The following is an 18,990-nucleotide window of genomic DNA, read 5'->3' as shown; positions in this document are numbered from 1 at the left end:
CGGCCGAAAGTGACACTGGGGGCATCTGTAGAAACTACGCGGACAGGCCTTCAGGCTGAAGTCAGTAAAGTGAGGCAGAGAAGAGAGTCTGCAGGATGAGCCCCCTGCCGGGGACGGGAGGGAGCACATGTAGGGGGGTCCACACAGGGACGGGAGGGAGCACACGGGGGGGGGGTTCCACACAGGGACGGGAGGGAGCATGCGTGGGGGGGTTCCACACAGGGAACGGGAGGGAGCACACGTGGGGGGGGTCCACACAGGGAACGGGAGGGAGCACACGGGGGGGGGTCCACACTCTTGCTTCTATTTTTAAAACTGAAGGAGAAACTGGAAGCAACTTGAAAACTGTCACTCTGGGGGAGGGGGAGTTTGGGGGGAAGGGACAGATTTCTCCAGGTACATCTTGTTTTGCACGTTTTGCTGGGAACCATGCAAACATTTCACATAATTATAAAAATAAGTGCAAATGGCAATCTCTATACATCTTATGCCAAATGGAACAAATTAACCTACTGTGGGCAAAATCTGGGGCACGACCCACAGAGAGAATGGTTTCAAGTGAGTTGGAAGCAGTCGCTTGGCTGTATACTCCAGTGGGACACGTCCAAAGGTCAAAAGAGTCCAAAGGTCATAAGAGCTGTTGAAACAATCTTAGACAACAAGTGCCATGAGGGTGTGCAGCACCTGGAAGCCTGCGCATGACCGGGGAGAGAAAACCACGGGGGAGCTCACAGCTCCCCAGAAAAGTGCACACAGAGGCACCGTGTGATGCGCCAGTCCCACTCCCAGACAGACCCCCAAGGGATGGAAAACCCATGGCCACACAGAAACTTGTACAGATGTGAGCAGATGTTCACAGCGGCACTCCCACGATGACGGAAAGTGGAAACCACGCACACACTCATCAGCCCATGCGCAAAACGGGGTCCCTCCACACTGTGGACTCTTACTCAGCCACCAAGAGGAAGAAAGCCCCAGCACCTGATGGACGTGGGTGAGCCCTGAAAACATGATGCTCAGCGAAAGAAGCCCGACACAGTGTCCCACAGCGAGCGACCCTGTTTGTCGGAAATGTCCAGCGCAGGCAAGTCCAAGGAGCCAGAAAGCAGATTAGCGGTTCCAGGGGCTAGGGAGTGACTCCAGGGCCCACCCAGGAAAGGCTGCGCAGGGCCTCAGAGCTCAGCAGGCGAAGGGCAGCCCCGACACCCACGGGGCCCCGGCCAGCCTCCTGCACACGCTGCCCAGAGGACCTGGCCGGGGAGTAGGCAGCGGCTACACAGCCTTGTGGAGCCCAGAGACCCCTTCCCCCAGGTGTGGAGCCCCCTTCCCCGGCCCCACCCTGCTGACCACCCCTCTGCCCAGCTCCCGTGGCCCCGGCAGGGGCCCCATCCAGCCTCCAGGTGGAGCCCCTACCCTCCCCAACCTCCCACGTCCTGCCGGACACAGCTGAAGCCAAGACGGGAGCCTGCAGGCCGGGCTGGGTGAGAGGACAGCACAACATCCGCGTGTGTCCCCGAGGCTGGGCCCCGCCCCCTTTCCTGATGGCCAGGACAGGGGCACGTGGGGGTGCTGGGTAGGTGCTGGTTGAATTGCTTCACCCAGGGTGAGCCCAGGGCGCGGCGAGCAGGGAAGGAAGAGCAGCCCCAGGTCTGAGACACGGAGGTGCCGGGGTCCCGCAGAGCCCCCGCCTGCCCGGCCTGCTCCGCTGCCTTGGCAGGGAGAAGAGGGGATCGCCTGGCTGCGCTGCCCAAGAATCAGCCCGAGCGGCTCTTGGGCTCCCACCAGGTCCCCCGGGGCTGCACGCCCAGGGCTGAGGGTCTGTGCAGCTGACTGCGGCCCACGTGAGCAGCCACGTGGGCCAGGTGGGCGCCACGGCCCAGTCCACACACGCCGTCACACTATGGTGGTGAGAGGGAGTGAACTGAGGGCTGGGCGCCATGCCCACCCACCTGAAATGTGCCCGCAATGCCAGAAACAGGGCGGCAGGGCCCCTGGGGACACCTCTCTGTTGGAAGCGGCAACTAGGCCCAGGAGGCCTGACAAGCTGCAGACGAGAGGAGGACTCCTCTTACCTGGAGCCCGGCAGGTGCCGGGGCTCCTCCTCGGCTGCCCCTCCCAGTCGACTCTCCTCCCCAGGCGCCGAGGGCCGCAGGCGCTCAGCCTCGTTCTGCTGCTCGGCACCGTCGCCCGCTCCAGGCAGCCGGTCTGCTGCGTCCACCTGGGGCTCTGAGGGGTGTGCCAGGCACTTGTTGGAAGTAGGGGCTTTGGGATCCTGCCTGTCAGGGGTGTCTTCTGATGGCAGGGGGGCTGGGGCGCCCGTGGGCAAGGCCGCTGGGGCAGGCCGGGCCTCCAACAGCCCCGCAGCCGAGTCCTTGGCACTGGCCTTGGCCAAGCCAACGTAGGAGGAGCTGACGACGCTGCCTGAGCTGCCCTTGCCCCGCAGGCTCTCAGCCGCGTCCTCCCTGCTGCCCCCGCAGCCCCCGCAGCACACGCAGGAATTCAGGAGGCAGGTGGTGGCCGGGGCACTGAGTTTGTGGGAGCCAGCCTCCGTCCCCTCGGCCCCGGGCTCTGACGGGGAGACGCTCTTTCCAGGGGCTTCTGAGTTGGCAGGGACAGAGTCCGAGGAGGTGGACGACTTGGGATTGAAGATGACCGTGGCTGAGAGCTTCATGCCCCCTGTCCGGTGGGCGATCAGCTCGGCCGTCTCGGCCTCATCCACACTCACCTCCCAGCCATCCAGGTGCGGCTGGGAGTCCAGGCAGCTGCAGAGGTTGGGGCCCACTGCCCGCATTCTGTCACCCTCAATGTCGCTCGGGTCCCCCTCCGCAGCAGCGAGCTTGCTGCCCCCCAGCTCTTTGCTCCCTCTGGCCTGCCCTCTCTGCTGGGGGTCAGCCCTGGCGCTGCCAGCCCACCCAGACGGGCTGCCCGGGGCCTCTGCCGCCCCTTCCACGTCATCCATGAAGAACACCCTCCCCTCCTCCTCGTCGCTGCCCGGTGGCCGCGCGCCGCCTGGGGACGCCTGCCCGCAGGGGCTGCCCGCGGCGCCTGGCCCGTGTGCGGGGGACTGGCCGGCACTGGGCGGGGAGAGGAGGGAGGACATCTCGTCCCCGGCCTTGTGCACCATGCGGCTGAGCTGCTCCAGCTCCTGGTCATCGTATTGCATGGAGCAGGCCAGATCCGCCTCTGCGTTTTTGGCCTTGGCTGAGAGTGGCTCCTCCGGGGCCAGGGGCGCGGGGAAGGTGGGCGCCAGGGCAGGGGGCACCTGGGTCTCTGCCCTGATGGGGAACTCCACGTCTTGAGAAATGCAGAGGTTCCGTTCCAGCGTGTGAAGCTCCTCCTCTGTCAGGGTCTGCAGCAAATCCCTACACAGGTCAAGACAGAAAACAAGACTGTAGGTCCCAAAGGCCACACAAGACCCCCCACAGTGGGCTCGGCCCCAGGTGAGAAGCAACAAGGCATCCAGCGCTTGCAGTGTGATTAACCTCACTCAGCACCCGCTTTGTCCACTACAGAAAGAGGCGTGTCCCTAGGGGTCCCCGGGCCATGCGTGGGGTCGGGAAGACAGCAGACTGGGGTGGCTGACTGATTCTAGGATGGGCTCTTGCTACAAATGAGATCCTAAACCCTCTTTTTTCCTTTCCCTTAAATGGAGGCACCGGGGATTGAACGCAGGACGCCGTGCGTGCTAAGCATGCGCTCTGCCACTGAGCTATTTTCCTTTTCCTTTTTTTTTTTTTGAGACTCTGAAACCTCTTGCTGAAAACAAGAAAAACCCTGATTCTTAGGGATTTGATGTTCACAGTAATAAAAACTTTTAGGAGTGAAAAAAATACATGTTGGTTTACATACAGATTTCCATCCTTTGGTCCAACAAATATTAGCGGGCACTGTCTGTGCCAGGCACTGGGTGATACACAGGAAGAGGGCAGGTGTGGCCCCTGCCCGTGGGGGTCACATAAGAAGATGCAGATGATAAACAGATATTTATGAGTGAAGACTAAATGACAGTAGTGGCAATGGCGGCAAAGGACAGTGCCTGCCGGAAGGAAGGCACAGCAGGGCGCCCGGCTTAGTCTGGAGACTTCCTGGAGGAGGGGGCATTGAGCCAGACGTCCGAGATGGAGTGAATTTAATGACAAGGACTGGGATGAGCCCAAAGCAGGTCCTCTAGGCCGATGCACACTGTTCCCTGCTGGGAAAAGCTCAGGCTGGCCTGAGGACTGAGTGCCCAGTTAAATGCTCCCGCACAGCCGTGACTCTTCACACGCTGAGCACACCCAGGCAGACACGACCAGATGGAGAAACAGAGCGCCGACCTGGGTCCCAGGCGCCCTCTCGTGCCTTTGTGGTCACCCCGCCACCACAACCACCCCGACAATCTCTAGATCGAAGGGAATTTGCAATCTGTGCTCTTTTGAGGCATGTGGTTTGCCAATGTCATAGTCATGGAGTTGCCACAAAGGAAACATCGGACATCCAGTTCCACTAGAATAACAAACAGCAAATGCGCTTAAGTGCACGAATGCTTTTTAGAGTAAGTGCTGACACTCACACGGTATTACCGTTTATCTGAAATTCAAATTTAATTGCACATTCTGCTGTTTTGCTCTGTTAGCTCCGGCAACCCTGTCTGGTGAGATTCACGGTCGCTGTAGATCGTTCAGTCTCACGGTGGAAACACACCCAATTTATCTCTGAATCCTTTCTCTGCCTGATGGGCCCTGGCTGCCGGGACCACCGCTGTGAGCACCTCTCCTGGGGAACGTGGGCGTGTATCTGCAAGTGCACATGCTGAGTGTCGGCGAGAGGCGCGTCCCCACCGAGAGCCCCGGTGTTCGCTGACAGTTCTGCCTCTCCGCGCCGGGTGGGCACTTGGTCTCTTCCACGTCGCCCCTTCCTGGGTGTGTGCAGGGGCACTCACTGTGGTTTGACATGGCTTTGGCCTGCTTGCTCGGGGAGTCCGCACCGGCTCCTATGCTCACTGGCCCTGGCAGAGCGTCTCTGCGAGGTGCTGGTTCAAGACTTCTGCCCACTTTTTTTGTTGGCTTGTCTGCCTTTCTCTTGCAGATGGGTAGGAGTTCTGTATACACTTTGGATTTGAGCTGTCAGTTGGATGTGGTCTCCAATCCTGTGGCTTGCCTTTTCACGCTCCTCACTGTGTCTTGTGACAAATCAAAGCTTTTCATTTTAACAAAGTTCAAGGCGTCACATTTTTTCTTTACGGTTTGTGCTTTTGTCCCTGTTTAAGAAACCTCTGCCTACGTCAAGGTCACAAGGATGCACTCGACCTTTCCCTCTGAAAGTGCTGTTTCCCTTCACACATCTGTGTCTGCAGTCTGTCTAGAACTGGTGTTTTCCATGACTGTGTCAAGGATCCAGACACATTTTCCCCTCATATGGATATTTTTTGATTCAGCCATTCATTGAGAAAACCGACCACTCTCCGCTGTTCTGTATTTTCACCTTTGCTGTGGGTCAGGGAAGCGCGTGTGCACCGGTCTGCTTCCAGACCCCCAGTCTGCTGGATGCTCGGCGCACACCTCTGCCAGCGCGACTGCGGCTTTATGACAGGAAGCGTGTCCAGCAGTGTCCGCTGTGTATGAAGCACACTCAGAGAAGCGCGCACACACGTTCACCAGCTTGGCCACACCAGCCTTGCTCGTGACAGCCACCCCGAGGCCGTCGAGCGTAGAACAGATCAGTAACATCCTCCTGTGTCCTTCTGCTCCAGCGATCTTCTCCTTGGCTCGTCCAGGTCCCTGGCGTTTCTACATGAGTTTTAGACTTAGTTTGTCAATTCCAGGAGAAAGAAAGAAAAGAAGCCTCCTGGGATTTTGATTGAGGCTGCTTTGAATTCACAGGTTCTCAGATAGATTAATGAGAATAGCTGGTGTCTTCTCAATTTTCAGCTCTACACTCCCTGAATATGGAATAGCTATTTATGTAGGTCTTTAAATTTTTATGTCAAAAACACTTTGCAACTTTCAGTGGAGGTCTTCGACACCCTCAGGTCTATGCGTTAGTAACTGACGCTTACTGACATCATTACAGACGATATTTAAATCTTTCACTTGATAAAATACATATAGCATGAAACTGACGGACTTAGCTATTTTTAAGTGACAGTTCAGTGGTATTAAATACATTCACATTGCTGTGCAGACATCACCACCATCCCTCCCCGTAACTCTTTCATCTTCTACGACTAAAACTTTGAACCCATTAAACAGTAACTCCCAGCCTCTCCTCCCTCCAGCCCCTGGCAACCACCGTTGTGCCTTCTGTGCCTGTGACTCTGAAGACTCCAGGGGCCTCGTGCAACTGGAATCATACATTATTTGTCTCTTTGCGACCAGCTTGTTTCACTTAGCACGTCCTCAAAGCCCACCCATGTCATAGCAGGTGTCAGAATCTTCTTCCTTTTTAAGGCTGGGTAATATGCATTGCATGGATGGACCATGCTTTGCCTGCCCATTCACCTGCCGTGGTGACGTCCATGTCTCAGCTACTGTGAATGACGTTGCTATGAATGTGGGTTACAAGTATCTCTTCAAGGTACTGCCTTCAGCTCTTTTGGGTATAAACCCAGAAGGGGGATTTCTAGATCACCTCACAGTTCTGTTTTCAACTTTTTGAGGAACCCCCATACTGCTTTCCACAGCAGCTGCACCATTTTCCATCCTCACCAACAGTGCACGAAAGCGCCAACTGCCCCGCGTCCTCACCCACACTTGCTGTTTCCGTTTCTTCGACAGCACCACCCTCACGGGCGCGAGGGGCTACCTCGCTGTGGTTTGACTTGCACTTCCCTGACTGTGATGTTGAGCATCTTTTCGTGTACCTGTTGGCCATTTGTACATCTTCTCTGGAAAAATGTCTGTTCAAGTTCTTTGCCCACTTGAATCAGATTCCTTTAGTTGCTGAGTATTAGGAGCTCTCTATATTCTAGATATTAATTCCTTATCACATATATGACGTGCAAATATTTTCTCCCATTCTATGCATTGCCTTCTTACTCTGTTGATACTGCCTTTTGATGCACAGAATTTTGACATTTTCACAAAGTCCAATTTGTCTGATTCTTATTCTGTTACCTGTGACTTTGGTGTTGTGCTCAAGAAACCACTGCCGAAAGCAATGTCATAAATCTTTTGTCCCATGTTTTCTTCTAAGAGTTTTGTAGTTTTAGCTCTTACACTTAGGTCCCCGATTCTTTTGTGAGTTGATTTTCTTACATGATGTTAGGTAAGGGCCCAGCTTCACGTGTGTGCACACGTGTGTCATCTTTTGTCAGATTAAGGAAATTCCCTTCTATCTCTAATTTGCTAAGAGATGTTTTCATCATAAAATAGGTGTTACATTTTTCAAATTCTTTTTCTGTAACTTTCAAAATGATTTGGTTTTTCTTCCTTTTTAAGAAATTAATACAGCAAAACACTGATTTTATTTTCAAATGGTAAACTACGCTACGTATAATGTAAGCCGCACGAGACACTACAGTGGCTGTTCTGGGCAGTCCATGTTCATTTATGCTCACTCACGCCAGGTGCTTAAGTCTCTCCCGAACTTCCACATTTCCATCTCAGACTTTTTCCCTCTGTTGGAAGAACTCCAATTAGTTGTTGTTTTTTTTAATGTGTGGGCTGCTGCTAACACATTTCCTTCAGCTTTCTGAATAGTTTACTGAAGAATCGTGTTTCTGAATAATTCATTATTTCACCTTCATTTCTGAAGGATTTTTGGTGGTTACAGCATTCCGAGGAGCAGCATTTAAAATACAGATCATTTCGTTGTCTTCTGGCCTCCGCTGCTTTTGAGAAGACAGTCGTCAACCCTACATTCTTTTCAAAGTAACATGTTCCTCCCCTCGGCTGTGTCTAGGAATTTTTTCTTCCTTTTCAGCAACTTCACTGTGATACCCCTGTCGCGTTTTGTGTTCATCTCATTTGTAGTTTTCTTGTGCCTCCCGAATCTCTGGGCAAAGATTTTTTTCTTCAGTTTTGGACGATTCTTGGCCATTAGTCCTCTGAATACTATTTCTACTCGTTTCCTCTACTCCTTCCTCCTGATTCCAGTTGTGGACGTTAGACTCTTCAGAACGTCGCATGGGTCTCTTGCTCTGGGCTCTTCCCTTGCCTGTGTACCCAGCGCCTTGGTCCTCCCTAAGCCACCCTGGTTTCACGGCGTCTCCTGTAAGATGGGCCGTGTCCGTCTGGCAGGGCCACAGAGAAGTTCCTGTGAGAAACTGTGAAGAGGGACCAGTGTCCGGGCCACCAGCCAGGGCGGCTGCCATCCTGTGACTGCACATTGGTGTGAAGGTCTTAATGCCCCCAGCCAAGAGCAAAGAACCTGTCCCGTGGGGAAGGAGAGATGTGGGCGTTAAAGGGCGCTCCAGATGGTACAGACCAAAGACAGAAACCAAGGTTCCAGCAGCGCTGACATGAACAAGAAACTCTAGGGCTGCTGGTGAACAGAAGTCAAGACTCAGCTTCACACAGAAGCCAGAGGTTTCCCACTCTCCAGAGCTCCGCCCTGAGGAGCCACCCCGCTCTTGAGGTATCCAGCGAAGGCCGAGCAAGACCGGCTTCGTCCGCGAGGTCACTGCAGCCCCACAGGAGTAGGTGTCACCCCCCGACCCCGTGACCCAGAAGGAAGGGGGCTCAGGGGCAAACCCCGCCCCCCCACCTGATTCTCCGCAGCAACATGTGGAAAGGCCGGAACAGCTCAGACATATCCTCTGCCTTGCGGTCCAGGTTCAGGGGTCCGTCCGCGTAGACCACGAGGCCACTGCATTCAAGACACAAATCCAGCCTACTGTCAGGCCCCGCGCCTGCGTGGCCAGCCCAGGCCACACCCCGGACACCGCGCTCAGCCCCCGCACGTGCTTCCCCTCTGAGATCAAACCTTGAATAAGTTTAGAAAAAAGCAATGAAAATTATTACCCAGATCTTTCCCCTCGTTTGAAGTTGACTAGCTTATGTTCATTTGAGGGATCATAAAATAATTGTAAAAACAGATCTGCACACTTCACTGCTATAATCAGATAAAACCAGCGTAAAGACTTGTTACTAACACCCACCTCCTTGAAAATGAAAAACCTGGATTTGTGTTTAACACAAATTTCACACAAATGCAAAGGTTTGTGAGAACTGGACCTGAAACCATCTATTCCAAAAGGGAATCAGGACTTGGCGGGGAGGGCCGAGGTCCTGCCTAGGGACAGAGGGCAGCCCTGCCTGGCCCTCCCACCAGTGTGGAGCCCTGAGCCCAGGGCCTGCAGGTCGGGGTCCAGTGGGAACGCTGCACAGACAGGGTGAGACTCTCCAGAGCGCACTCTGCAGGCTGCCCTCCAGCCTCCCACGGGCTCCCGGAGCCTGACCTCCCTTGCCCTGTCTACATACCTGAAGTCCAGTGCCGCCCTGAGGTCTGGACAGGTCAGTCTGGGATGCACTTTCTGCTCTAAGTGGTGCAGAGCAGGGTTCAGAAAAGGTGGCCCAGCTTCCCAAGGGGGTAGCCAGTGTAGACAGAGACAAGCAGAGACGCGGGCCGAGCCCCTGCCAGCAGGCCTAGACGCGGGGAGGTGTGATGGTGCTGTGGGCGGGGGAGCAACCAGGCTGCGTGGGGTCCCTGAGGACATGACCAGGTCCACCCTGAGGGGCCAGTCAGGTAAGGGCTGGGAAGTAAGCACTAGATCTAGAGATGTCATTTCGTTTCTTTGTTCCTTTAAACAAACTGTCTTAAGATAAACCCTTAAAAGTAAAACTAGCTTGTCAGTTTGAACCTCATGGAGACTCACTTCCCCGCTGTGTCCCCAGTGTCCCCGCCAGCTGCAGGGACATGAGGGCTGTGCTGGGCGGAGGGCCAGGGCATAGGGATGCAGGGAGTGGGGCCCAGGGCTCAGGGCTGCAGGCCTCCCAGGCTGCCTGTGGACTCCTGCATGGCCGAGGCCTGGCCTCCTCCTGGCCTCCAGCTCCACACGGCCCTCTCTCCACCCCTGCCAATTCCTCAGGTCTCAGTTTACGACTGCAGACAGGCCTCCCACAATGGCCACAGAACCCAGCATTTTCTGTTTCGTTTTGTCATAAGGCAAAAAGTGGGCTCCGATGTCAGCCTGTGGGCTGTGGTGGGTTCTGCCACCTCAGGCCTCTTGTAGCCTCAGTGTCCCCACCCAAGCTGGTAAACGTCACATGGTCGCTTCATTAACATTTTATTACCAGGCCGGGGCGGGGGGGGGGGGGGGTCCTGGAGGCAGTGCGGGAGGGCTTGGAGCAGAGGCTCTGCCCTCACCACCCCTACTGAGTGCTCCCTGAGTGTCACCTGAGGGTCCCAGGACACCCACATCACAAAGACAGCATCCTACAAGGGTGCTGCCCCAGGAGCGTGGCTGGAGGGCCTTCATTTCCACACAAGCGCCTGGGGCCTCCCGTTCTCACTCCAGCCATGGAGCTGCCTTGGCCCCTCTGTACACACTGCCCGCTGCCCCAGCATCCACTGTCCGCTGGGCTCCCACCTCTGCTGCCGGAGTTCTGCTCTGGGGCCCTGGGGAGCCTCTCTGCCGTGCCTCCAGTTCCCGTCCACCCCTGCCTGTATGCCGGTGTCCAGAACACTCCATGGCAACTGTCTGTCTTACCTGCTTACGCCTCCCCTTCGGGCACCACAGTGCCCCTGGGGACAGGCCCAGGGGGGCGCTCAGTGCATGCTGGCTGAGTGAACACAGGAAGGGGTGAGTCCCGGGGCCTCTGCCTGCCCAGCTCAGGGCACAGTGGCTTCTGTGGACGACGAGGAACAAGACTGGGAGCCGTTGGTGGCGGGACTGTGGGTCCTGCAGGGACCTGGTGAGCAGCCCTGAAGGGGGCTGCTGACTCCAGAACCAGCTGCTTACAAGCCAGCTCTCCCCTCTCCTTCTGGAAGGAGGGGGAGTTGTGGTTAAGCCCGGCGCTCCTCAGATCCTCAGACCCACAGCCTGGCTCCAAGGTGTAACTGACTGGCTTCTCTGACGGCTGCCATGAAGCCCTCCCCGACTCTGGGCTCCCACCACACAGCCAACCCCACCGTGCCTGCTCCCCCCAACTTCAACTTCAAACCCAGCCTCCCTTCCCTGTGACTCAGAACTTCCCCTCATGCCCCGGCGGGTCCCTCAGCTCTGCTTCCAGGCCCCTCTGCAGCCTGAGCCGGAGAGGCCCCCACGCAGTGCCCTCAGGAGGGGCCACATGGGACAAAGTTGCTGCCCCCGGGCCCTCCCTGCTTTCCCAGGACAAGGGTCCAAGTTCGGATGTCAGAGGGCAACGTGAGGTCAGCAGACAGCGCAGCGACCCCGCTCAGGGAGCCAGCTCGGTGAGAAGGGCGAGGCTGAGAGCAGGCCTGGCGGCCACCCAGGCTCACGCCACCGGCACTGGGGAGGCCGATAAAGGGCCGAATACACACAACGGACTCAAGTGTGAGAACCCAGAAGCACGGCGCTGGGCTGTTTGACACCCTCATCTTTATCTTAACACAGGCGTGCTGCCAAAAGTCTCAGGGCCTCTCTTGAGGCTTAGAATAGGCTCTCTCTATGATGATGTAAACTGTTGAGAAGTTCCGGAAAGGCCGCCATGGCTGAGCGCCCTCCCAAGACCACGGTCAAGACTTCCCAGAGGGAAGGCAGCTCTGGGGGCCCAGTGAGGCCGGGAGAGCGAGGCGGCGGGGGGAGTGGTGCTATCCAGGTCTCCAAGCCCAAGAGCAGCCACAGGTATGGTGGGGGGGCCAATCCTGCACGTCCAGAGGGGCCATTCAGGCTTCTCGGAAATCCTGGGGACGGGCAGCCCCCACCCCACCTGCCCCTTCTTCACCCAAGTCCTTTCTGTGTTTCACAAGCATTTAAATCTCTGGAGTCTCAGGGCGGTGCAAGACGTTTCTGACCAGGCCCAGGGTGGTCCCCTGCTCACTCCCCCACTCCTCCTGCACACACCTTGTCCACGTGCAGCCCCTCTGTCCAGAAGCTGGCCCCGTCCCACTGCACAGCCACAGCCCCCACCATTCCTGCTGCAGCACCGCCACTTCCCAAGGGAAGCACTCACCCTCAGTGAGCTCCCCTGGGGTGGCTGCACCTGAACCCTCCCTGGCCCCCATGGCCACCCCAGGTTCTCCAGGCCAGTTTACTGCCATTCACACCTGCAACCGGCCCCTGCCCCCTGCTCTCTGCCCAGCTCCACACCTGCACACCCGCTGCCCCTGGGGCCCATGCTCACCAGCCCCACCCTCCCCACCTGGCCGGGGGGAAGGTGCCCTCTGTCTGGGAGTCAGGGCATGGCTGAGCGGCAGTGGACGGAGCCCAACCCTTGGGCTCCGACCTTGGCTCATTCAGCACGTGACCATGCCCTCCCTCAGTGTGTCTGAGACTGGACCACACGTGCTGCCCCGACCTCTTTGAGGCCAAAGACCCAGAGGCCCAGACTGGAGCTCTGCTGCTCTCACCAGACACTCCCACGCCCATCAGCCAGATCGGCTGCAACCCACCTGCCCTTCACGCAGTCTTCACCTCCCAGCCAGCCCACAGATTAGCCAGATAAGCCCACCACATCATCCAGCAGACCAGGGGCACCCACCCTCTTGTTCCTACAAAACCGGCTCCCGCAGCCCCGCTGGGTCACCCTCTTCCCCACCTGGAGCCCTGGGCCCTCCCCCAGGGCTGTTGAGCGCACCTCTCCGGCACCAGGTGTTGGGTGTTTGGCTGTCTTGTGCCATCTAACCTGGGGGAGCCCTCCCTCAGCGGGGGTAAAGGGGAGACACTCAGAACACCTGGCTCCTCATTCACTGGGATGACAGCAGGACTGCCTGGTGGCTGCCCTGGGGTGGCTAAGCAGTCACCTGTTGGAGGGTGTAAATGCCACTTCCCACCACCCGGCCCTGGTGGTCCTGCCAGGTTTCTGCAGAATGAAAGTCCAGGCAGGAGGGACACTCACCACACGATGGCCAGCCGGGGGATGGTGAACATCAGTGCCGGCTCATAGTCGTCAATCATGTCCTGGGTCAGGTACCCGAAGTCCAGGGCCCTGGACAAGGCGGGAAAGAAGGGGCGGCCCACGGTCAGCGTGGGTCGGGGAAGCAGCCACTAACCATCACTCGTGTCTGTGCTCAGCGACTGGCTGGAGGGGCCAGGCGCACAGGGCGCCGTGGAGGGACGCCCCCTGCACCGTCTTTCCCCTCCTGCCGCACTGCTGGATGGAAGGATCAGGGGAGTGGGTCGAGTGGTGCTCGCTGTGGGGCTGGTGAGGGCACAAAGTAGGAAAGCTAATCCAGTCCTGGGTTTAAACAGGAAATGGAAGCAGCCTGAGTGCCAGGAATAAAGAGGAACAGAAACATCGCCCCAAACAACCTCACACTTCCCCAAGAAACTGGCATTGCTCTCCTGGATTTAGCCTCATGCCCAGGCACTTGCAGACGGCTTTCTCTGCCTCCACAAGCAGGCGCTGCTGGCCTCGTGATGTTCAAAATAAAAAGCGTTTCCTGTCACCTCATATTTTGACAACTGGCAATGCCTCTAAACACATCACAGTGAATAACGTGTCTTTAAAATCAAAGAGCTAATGATGTGATATTGAGCCATCTCAAAACTTACCTAATACGAAGCACTAGTCAAATATGAGAAACATTCTAGCTTAAATCTTAGTCTCAAAGCCCATTCAGAAAATCTGACTTCAAATTACCATGCAAGGCATGAGGGGAATAGTTACGATTCACCCTGAAAACCAGGCTCCCCAGACTGGGAGCCAGGAAGGCCTCCACCAGGCCTGTGGAGGAGAGGAAATGAGAAGTGGGGAGGGGAGGGAGGTGAGGAGGTGAGGGAGGTGAGGGAGGTGAGGAGGTGAGGGAGGTGAGTAGGTGAGGGAGGTGAGGGAGGTGAGGAGGTGAGGGAGGTGAGGGAGGTGAGGAGGTGAGGGAGGTGAGGGAGGTGAGGAGGTGAGGGAGGTGAGGGAGGTGAGGAGGTGAGGGAGGTGAGGAGGTGAGAAGGTAGAGATGAGGGAGGCGAGGGAGGTGAGGAGGTGAGGAGGTGAGGGAGGTGAGGAGGTGAGGGAGGTGAGGAGGTGAGGGAGGTGAGGAGATGAGGGAGGTGAGGGAGGTGAGAAGGTGAGGGAGGTGAGGAGGTGAGGAGGTGAGGAGGTGAGGGAGGTGAGGGAGGTGAGGAGGTGAGAAGGTGAGGGAGGTGAGGAGGTGAGGGAGGTGAGGAGGTGAGGGAGGTGAGGAGGTGAGGGAGGTGAGGGAGGTGAGGAGGTGAGGGAGGTGAGGGAGGTGAGGAGGTGAGGAAGTGAGGGAGGTGAGGAGGTGAGGGAGGTGAGGTGAGGGAGGTGAGGAGGTGAGGTGAGGAGGTGAGGGAGGTGAGGAGGTGAGATGAGGGAGGTGAGGAGGAGAAGAGGTGAGGGAGGTGAGGGAGGTGAGGAAGTGAAGGAGGTGAGGAGGTGAGGGAGGTGAGGTGAGGGAGGTGAGGAGGAGAAGAGGTGAGGGAGGTGAGGGAGGTGAGGAAGTGAAGGAGGTGAGGAGGTGAGGGAGGTGAGGTGAGGGAGGTGAGGGAGGTGAGGAGGTGAGGTGAGGAGGTGAGGGAGGTGAGGAGGTGAGGTGAGGGAGGTGAGGAGGAGAAGAGGTGAGGGAGGTGAGGGAGGTGAGGAAGTGAAGGAGGTGAGGAGGTGAGGAGGTGAGGGAGGTGAGGAGGTGAGGGAGGTAAGGGAGGTGAGGGACGTGAGGAGGAGAAGAGGTCAGGGAGGTGAGGAAGAGAAGGAGGTGAGGAGGTGAGGAGGTGAGGGAGGTGAGGAGGTGAGGGAGGTCAGGAAGTCAGGCGGTCAGGAGGACCGGAGACCAGCTCCTGCTGGTTGAGCCTTGAGCCCTCCTCCACTGAGGGAGATCCACCTGCAGGAGCCGCCCTCAGGGCCCAGAGAAAAGGGACCCTGGAGCTGAGGACGAGAGGGCAGATGTGAGGGGAGGCCTCGGGGTCTGCCCACCACTGGGGAGGCGGCCTGGAACATGGTCGCGGCGCAGGAAGGAGGCAGGTGCCCACTGGACCAGGCCGCCCTGCCCAGGCCCTGCCCCTGCCCCAGGGCCCCGCCGGTGCCCGGGTGGCCTCACCTCTCCACCGTCTCGCAGAACAGCACGATGACCTCCTGCTGCACGTAGTACTCCCTGGGGGACTTCACGGGCACCATGGCCGACACGTAGCTGCAAACAGTGGAGGTGAGTGAGCGCTGCCCCAGGACAGAGGGCTCTCAAGTGAAAGCCGAGTGAGACCGCTGGCTGCAGGTGGCCCGTCTCAGCAGCTGCCTAAACCCACGCCCCCAGCAGCACTGTTCATATTTTAAGCCAAAGCTCCTCCCAGGGTCAGGCCTCGACTGGAGCTTCCTTGGACTCCCCAGCCCTGCCTGGCCTGGAACTGCCACTGTCCCCACACTGAGTGAGCACGTGCATGCAGGGCGTGCAAGGCCAGTGAACGGCGGGGGCAGGGGAGGGGTGGGAGGGTTACTGAGTGGTCCGACCATTCCCCACGTGAGAATATTTTTTCTTTCCTTCTAAATCACCAACTCTAGTCTTTCTTGTTAGGAAAGCTCACTTGGAAAAATCTGGAGCAGAGAAAAGGAGGCAGAAAGGTTTAAGCTTGTTTGTGGCCAGCCCCACTTCCTAGAGATCCGCCTGTGACGTCATGCCTGATTCCTCCTGCGGTCCACAGGGTACAAGCTGGCCACATTTTATTAGCCAGGACCACCATGGACAGGCTTTGGGGTCCTGCTCTTTCTTGTCTTCGCATCTGTGGACACCGTGCAGGCCCCACTCCACAGTCAGGGACCCTCCAGTCTGGAGGCCCTGGGGTCGCAGGGTGAGCAGGGAGGGATGGGGAGCCCCACGGAGCTCGGTGGGGGTGGCGGAGGGGTGCCATGCGATCTGGCAGATCCCTAAGCTGGAGAGATGTCCCCACCCTCACCCCCTGGAGCTGGGGGGCCCCCAGGCACCAGAGCAGTGGCCACCTCATCTTTGTCACACTGTGTCCCAGGTCCGAGCACAGAGTAACGTGCTGGGGGTTGTGGAGCAAGCCCGACGGGCTGGTGCAGACACAGCTCTAAGGCAGAGATGGAGGTCGGGGCGGAGGTCAGAGGTGGCCCGAGGGCTGCGGATGACTTTCACCTGCAGGGACCTCCTGGGGCTTTAGCACTGGGGTGCACCAGGAGCAGGGTGGTGGGGGCAGAACTGGGGTCTCCTTTACCCCTGGGTCTCCTCTGCCTGTCTCCCTGCTGCCCGTCCCCCCAACATCGTGCCCCCCAGGGGTTAACCCCACCCTCTGAGGGCCCCAGAAACCCCTGTGGAGTTTCCCAGCGAGAGAGAGCACAGACCCGCGGAGCAGCCCGCACCCGTGACGTAAAGGCCGCGACCCCCACGGCTGCGAACCCCGGGTCAGGCACCTCAGCTCGAACTCGGCGAACAGCACGTCGAAGTGCCTCAGCGCCTCCCGCATCTTCTCCGTGTACGTGTTGAGGTCCCGCAGCGCCTGGTCGCGGAGGGCGCCCCGCACGTCCTCCAGGCTGCGGGTCAGCTCCTTGGCCAGCGGGCGCATGGCCATGCTCTCCAGCTCGCGGTTCATGATGATGGAGCCGGCGGCCAGGCACTGTGGGAGGCAGAGCACGGGTCAGGGAGGCCCGGGGCCGGCGGCCACCCCGCGGCTGCACTGCCCACGAGTGGAGTTCCAGAACTCTCCATGGGCCAATGCTGAGAAAGCCACCCCCACTGTCCCCTGAGAAACTGTGGTCACCCTCAGGACGGGAGAGCAGAACCGTGGCCTGAGGCTCGTCCCTGAGACCCTCCCTGGCCTCCCTCCCAGGAGCCCCTGGCCTTGCATCTCTGGCTCCTGCTCTGGGGCACCTGCTCCCTCCTGGCTTCTATTAGAGGCACAGAGAGGGAGGCCCTGGGGGTTGGGGGATCCATGCAGGGGCCACCCGGCCACGTGACTCCTGTCTCCTGCCCACCAGCTTGCAGATGCGCAGTTCTGGCCATCCTCCAGGCACACAGCACACAGAGCTGACCAGGGCTCCCCGGTGCCTCAGACCTTCCTAGGGATTGGACGCCTCGTGTCCATAAAGCCCCCCTGCATCACCTCAGGATCCCACAGCTGCCCCTGCCCCCAGGACCCACTCTGCAGAGGTAAAAACTGAGGCTGGGGGGTGAGACACCACCCCCCAACTAGAGCCACAGTGAGGAAACCCCAACCAGGTGGTTCGGAGGAGCCAGGTGGGGAGGGTGGACACGGGGATGGGATGAAATGGGGGAACATGTGGGCACAAGGGCCACGCAGTGTCTGGTAAGATGGGGTTGTTCCAGGATTCACCGAGAGCTGAGGCAGGCAGGATGGGAGAGGACAGAGGAGGCATGGACGTCAGACTACGAGCCTCATGCCCCTAATGTCCCGAGAGCATGGCCAAGGGGGGACGTCTAGGTATCCCATGGGAAACTGCGGGCTTACGTCTCACTCCTCAGGCTCCTCCTTGGGAGGTGAAGCTCAAGATCTGGGAGTTATCATGAGTAGGGACCCAGGTGCAGCTCCCCCGGCCCCCGCATGGGGATAAACAGTCCTGTGGGTGGGGCAGGGGGCGCACTGCTCTCAATATTAGTATTACTGCCGTGAAGAACGGCTCTCAGGCCCTAGGTGTCTGGGGACCTGAGACCCTCATAGAAATCACATGTGAAACCTCATGTCTGTATCTGCTTGTGTAGTTTCGGGGGAGAAGGCTCTTGCCTCCCCGCCCCTGCGACCCTAACAGGCTCAGCGGCATCTGCAGCCCCTGCAGATGGAGGCCCTGGAGGAGGAGACGCGGGGCCTGCACTACGGGTGCACGTGGGTGAGCTCCACAGGGGAACGCTGGACGACGCCCACGCCATGACCCCAGCCCCGGGCGGCCGCCCACTACCTCGGCGCCAAACCACAGCTGGCCGGCCAGGTTGTCATGCCGGATCTCCTCGGGGAACTTGACACAGAAATCCCGTGGGGCGCGGTCCTGGGGGATGCACACGTCCATGATCTGGTTAATGATGTTTAACACGTTGTCCTGAAACAGAAGCGGGAAGTGCGCTAAGACGCAGCTGCAGCAGGTGGCTGGCAGGCACTGCTCGGAAACAGGAGCCGTGCACGCCAACATGATGAGGGACGCGGTCGCACACGCGGGCCTGCTCTACAACTGCTATGAGAAGCTCGAGCATCCAGAAGTATCTGAGTACAGAGCAAAACCCTTGCCTCACCTTCCCCAAGGCCAGGTACCTGGAGCACCTGCCACAAGGGCGGGGGGCACTTCCCACGCCACCACGTCACCATGCAGACAGCGCGTCGCCCGCTGTACCGGCTCTACCTTCCCCTGCTGACCCGCACCTGGGCCCCCTGCAGCCTCGGCCACCGTGACCGCCCCAAACCTCTCTCTGAACACCTGTGCACAAGTTTCTTAAGACAGAGCGAGGTGGACAGACACACAGACAGCTGATTTTCACTGCCGATGGACAGCGTTGCTTGGATTAACATAAGCCTGGGTCATCCTGGGGTGGTCACAACACAGTCAAGACGTGCCGTCGGACGGACACCACTGCAGATGGCAGGCAAGACCAGGCTTCCCAGACCCGTTTCACGGCACCACTCCTCGCCCAAACTCGTCCTGTTCTTTAAACATCTGCTCTTTGTTCAGCACAATTACAAGAACACTGAAAGTTCAGTTTTCTCTTTAATTTCTTTAATTAATTAATCTCTCTAATTTCTTTATCTCCAAAGATGAATGCACATTCATCACAGGGAAACTGGAAACCTGGGGAAGTAGAGGAGGAGGGGGAGGATGTCCTTGGAACAGCAGCTGCAGGTGGCAAGTGTCCAGTCAGTTCTGGTCCCCGGTGGCCTGTTTCCAATCAGAGCTGAGATCATCTGTGTGCATAATTGTGTATTTGTTGGGACGTGTTATTACAGCTTTTCACAAATCTAACTTGTGACGGTAGCTTCGTGGG

The 18,990-nt window shown here is 58.1% G+C and overlaps 1 protein-coding gene across 1 annotated transcript in view; it reads right to left on the bottom strand.

Moving 5' to 3' along the window:
* ZFYVE28 (zinc finger FYVE-type containing 28) overlaps positions 1 to 18,990 on the bottom strand; it is an 87,881-nt gene that overhangs the window by 28,794 nt on the left and 40,097 nt on the right. Inside the window, exons 3-8 of the mRNA XM_072947168.1 lie at positions 17,919 to 18,056; positions 16,419 to 16,621; positions 15,097 to 15,186; positions 12,942 to 13,031; positions 8,686 to 8,787; positions 2,073 to 3,362 (exon numbers count right to left, since the gene is read on the bottom strand). Of these exons, the coding sequence (XP_072803269.1) occupies positions 2,073 to 3,362; positions 8,686 to 8,787; positions 12,942 to 13,031; positions 15,097 to 15,186; positions 16,419 to 16,621; positions 17,919 to 18,056 (1,913 nt within the window). The remainder of the gene's footprint in view (positions 1 to 2,072; positions 3,363 to 8,685; positions 8,788 to 12,941; positions 13,032 to 15,096; positions 15,187 to 16,418; positions 16,622 to 17,918; positions 18,057 to 18,990) is intronic.

The sequence above is a fragment of the Vicugna pacos genome, chromosome 2 (assembly GCF_048564905.1).
Source record: "Vicugna pacos chromosome 2, VicPac4, whole genome shotgun sequence".
NCBI classification, from domain to species: domain Eukaryota; kingdom Metazoa; phylum Chordata; class Mammalia; order Artiodactyla; family Camelidae; genus Vicugna; species Vicugna pacos.
The sequence above is the reverse complement of the archived record's forward strand: the minus strand, read 5'-3'. Positions and strand labels throughout refer to the sequence as shown.